Source organism: Cyprinodon tularosa, unplaced genomic scaffold (genome assembly GCF_016077235.1).
Source record: "Cyprinodon tularosa strain WSP-4 unplaced genomic scaffold, ASM1607723v1 ctg25, whole genome shotgun sequence".
Classification (NCBI taxonomy): domain Eukaryota; kingdom Metazoa; phylum Chordata; class Actinopteri; order Cyprinodontiformes; family Cyprinodontidae; genus Cyprinodon; species Cyprinodon tularosa.
The window spans coordinates 412,179-422,527 of record NW_024038928.1 but is presented as its reverse complement, the minus strand read 5'-3'; the positions used below and the strand labels follow the sequence as shown (position 1 = coordinate 422,527).

The 10,349-nt window shown below is 39.4% G+C and overlaps 1 protein-coding gene across 3 annotated transcripts in view; it reads right to left on the bottom strand.

Annotated features, from left to right (window-relative positions):
* Positions 1-117: 117 nt before the first annotated feature.
* LOC119785502 (echinoderm microtubule-associated protein-like 6) overlaps positions 118-10,349 on the bottom strand; it is a 36,252-nt gene continuing 26,020 nt past the window's right edge. For all 3 annotated transcript variants that reach the window (XM_038288207.1, XM_038288208.1, XM_038288209.1), the window contains 11 exons: positions 7,811-7,984; positions 7,407-7,615; positions 7,169-7,326; positions 6,599-6,713; positions 6,086-6,274; positions 5,838-6,010; positions 5,587-5,749; positions 5,389-5,492; positions 5,006-5,159; positions 4,829-4,929; positions 118-671 (listed from right to left, as the gene is read on the bottom strand). In XM_038288207.1, coding sequence (XP_038144135.1) covers positions 647-671; positions 4,829-4,929; positions 5,006-5,159; positions 5,389-5,492; positions 5,587-5,749; positions 5,838-6,010; positions 6,086-6,274; positions 6,599-6,713; positions 7,169-7,326; positions 7,407-7,615; positions 7,811-7,984 — 1,565 coding nt within the window. In that variant the 3' untranslated portion in view covers positions 118-646. The remainder of the gene's footprint in view (positions 672-4,828; positions 4,930-5,005; positions 5,160-5,388; positions 5,493-5,586; positions 5,750-5,837; positions 6,011-6,085; positions 6,275-6,598; positions 6,714-7,168; positions 7,327-7,406; positions 7,616-7,810; positions 7,985-10,349) is intronic.

The window sequence follows — 10,349 nt, the reverse complement described above, 5'->3', positions numbered from 1 at the left end:
GGCAGCATTTAGTTTTAGAGGGAACAGCACCACCCTGTGGCTGAAAACGTCACCCACACAAACAGAGGAGTTTTATTGGAACAAACATCTATTTTCTACCCAGACTATGGTTTTTTATATTGTGTTCAGAGGTAGAAATCTTAAAAATGTTTTTCTACAGTTTATCTCCTGTGTTACTTTTACTCTTCTTTTTTTTAACCTTCAGGTCAGTAAACTGCATCATTGTCATCATCATCATCACAGACAGAAACACACCAACAGCATCAACATATTTAAAAGCCCTAAAGATTATAGCACCACAAGTAAAATAAGCTGTATCAAATGTTTGGTCAGAGATTAAAAAAAGGCACAAACTGACACAAAAACACATCACATCACTCAGCTACATGGTGGTGGAGATCAGACGTTTCTCCAAACATCTACAAACTACAGATAGAAACCTGAAACACTGCCACTTTCTTTGCTTTCATCTGAATGTACAAGACAACTCCTGGCTGGCATGACTTTTCAATCCTTCGATCTGAGGAAGTGTGTGGAAATGTGGATCCACAGCATAGCTGATCCCAGATCTGCAGCTGGAAGTCAGACTTCTGTTCCTAGCAGGGCAGAAACAAGGATGCAGACGGAGAGGACGGTTCCAGAAACCTCACTGGCATTTCCATACGAAAAGGCTGCAGAGAAACAAAAAAATATGAGGATAATAATCAACTTTATCAGTCACTGCAAATGTACATTACAGATTAACCCATTCCATAAAGAGCAGTGGGCAGCATGGAGCCCTAACCAGACTCCGCCAGATGGATTTGCTCCGCATATCTCTCTGGAAACCTTCCGTAGGAGTAATTTTGGGAAGGGACGAAAATACTGGTTAGCTGATTGGCCTATGTTGGTGATAGACGGGCCAAATAAACCAATCAGATCAAAGAAGCATATGACGTACTAACAGCCAGGCTACTCTTGTCGAAACCAGTCGGGAGAAGAGCAAAAACATCTTTTCCTCTTAGAAAAGCCTCCAGAGCAGTGTTTTGCTCTTCTTTCAGTGAAGAAATGCTCTGTAATTCCGATAAAACTTGCTCGATAGCCACGCTAACGCTAGTTTCATCGGCTGAAGCCGCCATGTTCTTTAGACTGAACTGTCGCGCTTCCCTTTGCGGTACACCTCAACCCGCCTCAAAGCCAACGCTGATTGGACGTTCGTTTGGTGAACGGCTCCAAATTTTCTTCAACGGAGAGTAGCCAGACTGATTAGTGAGTGAAATCTTGAAAGCTTGCGAGATCAGGATGGTCTCACGAGGCTAATGGTGAGCAATGATGGGCTAATGGGTCTTACTAAGGGACTTGGAGAGCGGCTACCTTCAGAACACAAGCTCTCTGCTCTAACCACACCACTCCCTTACTAACGAGTTGTTAAAAGAACTCCAGGAACTTTTTTCGTCTCACTAGGTTAAAAAACACGAAGGAAACCTAGTTTCTTCTGGTAACCTTTAGTGACCCAATATAAAAAATATAACCGCGGATGTCTGGGGGACAGTGATTCACCTACATGTTATGAATGCTGGCGTACCATAAAGAATAACTTATGAACAGTTCAGTTTGCAGGGGTGGAAAGTTTTTACTCACATTTACTCACGTTACTGTAATTGAGTACTTTTTATGAGTAATTTGTAATTTTCTAAGTAGTTTTTGAAATATGTAATTTTTACTTTTACTCGAGTAAATTTTAACCTAAGTAGTTTTATTCGCTACATTTAAAACCCCCTCACGTTACGGAGTAAAAAAAATAAATAACATACTGATGGTGAAAAAATTAAATGCGGCCGGAAATTTAAACCCCTGTGTCATGGAACCGACACTTAATCGCCATTAAAATAGATAGAAGAAGACTTTTAACTTTTAACAGCACTTTATTTACACAATTCAAACATATAAACAATTGATGTAAAAACAAGTGTCAGTTAAAATCATTAAATGAGGAGCTTGTTAATAACAGTGGGATCCTGTTGCGTTTTAGTTTGATTTCTGGTATGTTTTGGGCATTTTATTTTGTGTGCATTTTGAAAACTTTAAAATGTAGTTTAAATTTCTTTATTCCTATCATGGTGTTGTCTGTCGGACAGTAGGACTGAAAATTGTTTGCACTTTATGGTTCAGGTTGTGACTGTCCTTGTGCTGTGAGGAAGTATGTTCTTTAGCCCAGCTGATCTTTTGCAAGTGTGGATGTCCACTGAAATATGTGGAGGATAAAAAGTTAGGGGGCGGTTATCTAACACCTGATTGGTCACCCTGCACATTAAGGCGAAGCAAATCGATTACAGAGACTCGATTCGCGTTAACCCCGCCCCCTAACTTTGATGGGTGAGTTTGACAGATTCTTTTAATGGTTTCGATGCACTGCGACACAGGACCATGAAATAATTAAATGCACACTGAAATAATTATATATATTTTTTAATAAAATGAAGACGTATTTTATTAAATTAATGACATATTTATATATTTTATTCCTTATTTATTTAATGAATTACACATTTAATTAATTGTTTATCGCTGTATTTATTTATTTAATTGTGGCACTTTATATTATGATGTGGTTTTAATTAATGAATGACACATTTATTTATTTAATTCCACATTTAATTAATTATTGACACATTTAATTATTTATTTAATTTTGGCACTTTTTATCCATAGTTGGGAGGGGAAGGGGGGTTCTAGAATTAAATAATTTGGTCACATGACCCTGGTACGCACATCAAGGATAAATTAGGCTTTAAGGAGTTAATGGCAGTGGCATTTTACTCCTTCCTTTCCTTATTTATTTAATGATGCCACCCTGCAGGAATGGTGTCACAGTGGTTTTAATTAATGAATGACACATTTATTTATTTAATTCCACATTTAATTAATTATTGACACATATAATTATTTATTTAATGCTGTATTTATTTATTTAATTTTGGCACTTTTTATCCTCCATAGCAATATGCCTTGAAATCGATTAGAACACCTTGTGGTCAATTTGATTCTTGACTCATCCTTTTTTGCATTAAATAACTCAAATTAACTAAGTAACTTTTACTCAAATTACATTTTAAATGAAGTAATTTTGTACTTTTACTTGAGTAAATGTTGAGATGTATAATTTTACTTTTACTCTGAGTAGAATTTAGGCAAAGTAAAGATACTTTTACTCGGTTACAATTTTTTAGTACTAGTCTTTCCACCTCGGTCAGTTTGTGCCTTCAAGTCGATCGCCCATAGGAAGACGTTACTTGGATATACCGGAATATATAGCAGAATACCTCGGCTCCAGACGTCCCGCCCCCTGCACAGACGCTCCGCTGCACTTCTCCCAAATTGTAGCTGACCGCAGACAGTGCCGCAGACAGGAGGCCAGCTTGCTTTGTTTTTATGACCGAAATTCCAACTAGAAGAGCGAGGTGAGCATAAATCAAAAATGTCTGTGTCAAGCTCAATGCAACACACTGCTGTAAGAGTATAACCAGGAAGCGAGGTAGGAGGGCAAAATAGGTTTAGCGCCACCGCAGCATGGGAGGAGAATTACACCCGGGAGCAAATGGATCAAAATAGACTGGAGGAAAAAAAAAACATGAATCGATTCTCTTGCGGACGTGTCGATGCATCGGATTGTCGGCTGTTGGATTGATGCATCGATACAAAAGGATTATTATTTACACCCCTAAGGTTTAAGGTCATTTAATATAACTGTGACGTTTCTTTGGAGTTAAATCAAACAGAGGAGTCAGCAACTAATCTGCCCCCTGGCAGAGATGGCTTGTTTGTTTGTTAGCGTACACTGGATGAGCTCCGTTTTTGCAGTAATCAACTGCAGTTATTCTTCATAGAATTCAAGCAGGCGACCATAAGCTTATTTCAGCCTTATTTTCAGAGATATTTTCTATAAGTTTCATGATTTATTTACTTGCGACAACTTAACCCAAAGGTTTATTTTCACATTAACCACTGCACTAATGGTTCAAATTTTGAAAAGCTTCCCATAAAGGAAGAAAGCTAAAAACACACAAATGACAGATATATTTTAACAATTATTTAACTGAATTCACAAACTTTGTTTTAGCAGGGAACAAAACAAATCAGTTTTAAAGCCACAACATAACCAGTGCTAAGTCTTTTTTGCAGCTATTTTTCTTTGTATCGTTTTCTTAGTATGTTTGATTTGGTGATAAGTGGAGGCGTTGCAGAGACAAGGGTGGAACAAAACTGAGAAATAGCGGCTGTTTCTCGGTAACTGGATTTTGACGCTTTGTGTTTCGTGCTTCGCATGTGTGACTCCACTGCCTTAATTCCCATCGTTCTGAGCTTGAATGACTTCTTGCACAAAATAATCTGTGCCTCAAGTATGTTCCCTGGTTTTAGCCATGGAGAAAACTCTTGGCTGGATAACCAATTTTCGTTACATTTACACTTGCTCATATTTTCCAGGCAAAAAGTTAATGGTGCATCTCCCAAATGTCCCGGCCGCAACAACGCTTTTATTGGTTCCGCTATCGGGACGGAACCAATAATGGCGAGCCGTTATTTATTTTTTTTATAAAAAAAAAAAAAAAAAAAGTCAATTTTAACGTTTTATTTAGATAACAAAAATAAATCATAATAAAAATAATCCTATTTATGATGTTTTAAAAATTAAGACCTACGAAAAAGACTGATTTAAGACATTTTAATACCAATTAAGGCCTTAGTTTTTTTTTTGAAAAGTTCAATGCCTTTTAAGACTTTTTAAGGACCCGCGGGAACCCTGTTTAAGAAACACTTTGACAAGCAGCAGGTGTGGATCAGTTCTTACCTGCAGTCACTGCCTCCGGCGCTGATGACGTATTTATCATCACAGGAGAAACGAATGTTGGTGACATGAGCGGAGTGACCGAAGTAACGCTTGTGCTTCGCCTAGAAAGAGAGGACAGGAGGTGACGGGTTGAACCGGATCAGGCTGAACAAATGTAAAGCAGCTTGATTTTCTTACAAATTTCTCAGGACAGGGGAATTCAAAGAGCTTGATGAGGCCAAAGTCATCTCCAGTCACCAAGTTGAGCCCGGCGTGGGAAACACAAGCACAGGTAACGTCAGCCTTGTCAGCATTCCGAGGCCAAATACCAAGAACTTCATCACCAAAGATGCTAGTGAAAAAGGGAAAAAACTGGATAAGTCCGCGCCAGAAAAAAATCCCTGCTGGCTGATCCTCAGTGAGATCTCTAAGATTAGCTAAACATTAAAACACCCATGGGGGTCCAGGATTTCTCTAGTGAAAGAAGCACATGGTGTTATGGACTGAACAAACATGATGTTTCATTTATTGTCATTATTAACTTAATGAGCAAGTTTTTCCAACACTGGTGCCCGTCTTACCTGGTCCAGGTTGCCCAGGTGAGCCTTTCAATGACAGCCAGCTCTGTTACAATTTTCCCTGAGGGGACTTCATGGACCTGACGGGTGTAGGTGCTGGTGGACACCTGACAGTATGAAAAACATATCAACGGTTAAGGGGTTGGGAAAGCAGCTGGGATCCGTCCAATTTAAAAATCAATAAACCTAAAACCATATCACCTGGATGTGTTTGCTGTCGGCAGAGAAGTCAATGTGAATGACGAAGCCGGGTATGTCCTTACAGTACCCAATTCGATTGAGTGACGGGCCTAGAGTGAGGTCATAGAAATCGATTGCGCTTTCTATGGATCCAACTGCCAAAAAACGGTTGTCTGGACTGAACCTGGAAGAAAAGAAGCCTGAAATGATCAAAGATACTACACACAAGCTCAGTACTGGTACACTGCTGTACTTTGGTGATGAATAAATACCGGATGTCCTGGATGGAGACGCTGCGGTCTCTCTTTTTGCCCCAGACTGTGAGTGAGTTCACCAACAGCACAATGAACTCGCCGTTCTCCATGCCGATGGAAACCATCTCCCCGTTGGGACTGTAGGATGTACACTTGGCAGGGTGACCCAAACTCACCTTGTTCAATAGTTTCTAGAGTAGAATCCAATATTAAATCAATTACCACATCAATTATAAAGGCTAGAATGGCCTCTTGGAGTTCAGTACCTTGTCAGCCAGGTCCCATATGCGAATGGTCCCATCATCACTGGCAGAGATGAAGACATCTTTGCAAGGGTGTGTTGCTAAACCCCAGATCCCTCCCTTCGTGTGACCATTGATCATTGTGTTTGAAGCAGCATTCTTTTCTCCAACTTCTATGATCTCCCCATCTTTGGTTCCCACCAGAATTTTACCCTGCAACAACAAGAGGCATGTTGGAATAGAATAGAATCTGGGACCTTTGATCGGCCTAGTGGTTAGGGCATTGCAAATGGAATCCCCAGAGGTTCTGAGTTCAAGCCCGACTCCCACAGAATGCCACTCTGGGTCCTTGAGCAAAGAGCCTTAGTGCATGATGCCAGCCCACTGCACCCCAAGGGGATGGGTTAAATTCAGGGAGTTAATTTCATTGCTCTGTACTTGTGACAGTGTAATTACAATAAAAAATGCTGGGGGGAAAAAGAGAGACAGTCCTTGCAATTGTAAATCTGCCTGGAGATCACAGGCATTGTGCCTTACCTTCCCTCTGCAGACGGATCGGACATTCTCTACTGGCTGACCCGTTTCCAGCTGAAAGGCTCTGCAGCGCTTCATTTCCTGGTCCCAAAGCTTAACCGCTCCCCCCTCTTTAGTCCTGTGATTTACCAAAAAGAATGGATGAAGTACAAAATCCATTCCCCTGTAGGGCGAAGTCTTTCTGAATGAAACCAGAAATCTCACATCCTACACAAATTCAAGTACAAAGCCAACTGGACTAACGGCTGGACACTAGAACAGTAGGGATGAATTAGAATAATTTGAGTTGCTCAAAGGTATTTCTTTAATTTAAAACATTTGCAGAACATTAACAATTGTCTGTGTTCTGGCTGGTTTACCAGAATGAAAGCAAAGCAGGACAAATATTAAATTGTCCATCTGAGACTGATTATACGCCTGAAACTCAAGCCTAAAGTTAAAATCTATCTCTGCAAAATCCAATACCAAAACATGTTTTAAAAAAAGTTATGTTATCTTTTAGACTATGATTATATAAGTCAGTATCCTAACTAAAACTTGAAAAGAGTTTAAGAGGTAAGTCAAATTACGTACGGCCTTTCCTTCCCTCCTGTAACGATGAGTCCGTCCCTCAGTGTGGTGTACATGGTGAAAACAGGACCGCTGTGCGCTTTAGCCACTACCCGTACCAGGAAGTGTTCCCTCCACACGTATACGTCTCCGTTTATTGCACCAGTGAAGGTCAAGTTGTTCTACGAGAAAAACATTACTTCACTCTGAGGAGTGACTAGACATTGGTAGATGCATATAGACTACGGAAATCAAGACTTACAGCACCAAAGGCGACAGAAAGCATGGTCTGCATTCGGCCATCTTCTACTGAGCCAATCACACCTTTTTTATACATGAGAGAACCACCAACCAGTGTCCAGAACTTTATGTGTTTGATTCCCACAGATACAAACTGGGTGTCGGAGTCGGGTCTAAACTCCACCACGAAAATCCGTTCTGCATGGCCACCTTTACTGGTCACCTTAGTGCCTGTCATGGGAGAACAGGATCAGACTGTCAGTGGTTCATATGTTATAGAAAGTAAAGAGGTAACTTTTTCTTCCTCAAGTCTACAGATGAGAAGGTTTAAGTTGATAGATACAGCAATTCTGCACTTTTAGATGTTTCAATGTCAAATAAAATCACTGGAGGTACTCGACAGCAGTTTGATTCTATAGAACTTACCTTCCTGCCATCTCCACACTGTGATGGTGTGCTCTGGTTCCACACCAACTGACAGCAGCAGCTTTCCTGTTGCGCTAAAGTTGACGTATCCAACGCCTTTAGCATGGGAACAACGTAGAATGGAAATAGTCTGCTTGGTCATTGCATCCCACACGTGGATGGATGGAGCAAGGCCTACAAAAAGACACCAGAAACAGAGAAACCACGAAACATTGAACCAGAAAAAAGTGGATCCTCATAAACAGAGGCTTTCCTCTTGTCAATTAACCACACAATCCAGACGGCCTGGCAAATAATAAGCGTACTTGGCTATAAAAATAATAAGCCCTGTAAAAAAAGGTCAAAAAGCGTTCAAATCTGCTGTAAACAGCCAGTCCAACGTAGTGGACTGCCTGCGCACCCTTTGTTGGGATTTGGGGAAATAATAAAGTCATGGGTTCACAGGATATTGGTAGAATGGTACCATTCTTTTAGTCCAAAGTATTGATTAGCTGCAACCTAACTAATATCTTAAATTTCTTTGCAAATTACCAAAACCACTTCTGTTTGATGTTTTGCAGGCAGACAGGTTCTAATTGGTTGATTTTTAGAGTAGCTCTCAAAGTTCTTAACTGATAATGCAGCAAAATCTTAGCACAAAGTAGTATATGGAAGTGTACTTGAAGTATGCTAAATACCAAAACTAAGTATTTTTCAATCAATTAAGTATAATCAAGTATATACCCCAGATTTACAAAGTTCACTGATGCAATTATACTCTAAGGTTACTAAAACGCAACCTTGGGCTTAAAAAAAAACTTGAAGTAGACAGAACTTCATAAATCCACTAACAAAGATGTTCAACTAATAAAACACGAAGTTATATATATAAAAATTATAATTTTAATATTAAATTTGAATCTGGAAATTATAGCCTGTGGCCTTTAATGGTATTTAGACTCAAATGGCTTTGCTCAAAGCGTTAGCAGACCTACAACTCTGCCCGGAGCAAGGAGAAAGTAGACAGCCCTTTGTAAGGAGCATACAAAATCCACCAATTTATGTGGTCAGAAACAGGCAAACCAAAGATCATCAGGATGAGGAAGGGACTTGGATGAAACAAAACCTGCAATAACAATTCAATTGGAAACAGGAAGAGGAAGTGTTGCATACAGGCTGCAAAAGTAGAGATTCATCAGCCTAAAACAACCCATCTACAGGTAAATTATTCAGTGCGTAATGTTCTTTAGAGGACTATGTGACTCACAGAACTGACAGCAGCCCAAACACAATAGAAACACAACTGATCCAAACCTGATGCCAAAGAACTCATGCACACAATCAGTCAGTTCAGCTATGTAGTACACACAGGGAACATCCAACCGCAACATGCTGATAGGGGGTGCTAAGTAAGACAGTTTTTAACTTCTTAACTGCCAGCATCACACTAATGTAGAGGAATATGAAAACACTTTTTACAGAAGCTGGTTCTTGCAATGTAGTGTCTGGTTTGGGTTACTTTCTGCCTGCTAAAGTAAAAAAAATTGGTTCTGCCTTGTGATCAGGTCAGAGTAAAAGGGTCCAATAACAGACTGGGTTTCCTGGTAAAGCTCCATAGGAAACCCTCTATCATAGCTTATTTTGCTTCACCTTTACTAAAAACAAACATTCAGCACCAATAATCATCTAAACTGAACCTTAATTGAATAAATGTTCTATTGTTGTTAGAATGAAACATGAGGAATCACTTTCCTTTTTAATTTTCCTCTCTACATGCCAATTTTACAGAAACACAAATTTTTTTGTCCGTTTGGTTTAAAGAAAATTGCTTCTAAAAATAATCCTTTTTTTCTATTTTATTCTTAAACATATTATATGTAATATTAAGTCATTTGATACCATCAACATGGTCCTTTTTGATAAATTATTTAGGACCCTAACCAACACAGCAGTGCTTGTTCCCACAGTCAATAATGGATCATCAGCATAATTAGCTGGATTATAGATGATAAATCATTGTATTGTCTAAATGAATTTTTTCCATAAAGTGCCTTTAGATGACATGTTGTGGATTGGGGCTATATAATTAAACGGAACTACATGTGTTAAACAGTTTGGTTGGTTGTCATTGGACCTCATGTATTCTTAAACTGTTCATGACTATTTGCTTTAAAATTACATTTTTTGGTCTTGTCACTTTGGTACTGTTAATTTCTTCTGATGTCATATTGATAAAAAGTGTCATATTTTTCGTTAAATAATCATCTTATATCTACAACTTTAAAGGCATACTATGCAACATTTTTCAGTTAATTAATGTGTTTCATAACATTTTGGATGATTAAAGGAGTCATTTCAGGTCGAACAAAGGTTTTATTGGCCACCCTGGTGGTCTGTAGGGGAAATACCGTACTTGCAATTGCAGGAGCCCTCGGCCCGCACCCACAGGCTCTGAAGTCTCGTGCATCGCAAGAGTCGGTCTTGCTTTACGGCGAGAACTGCTACACACCCCCAGTGAAAGGCATGCTCGTTGCTAGCGCAGTGGCGATATTTGTGCAGT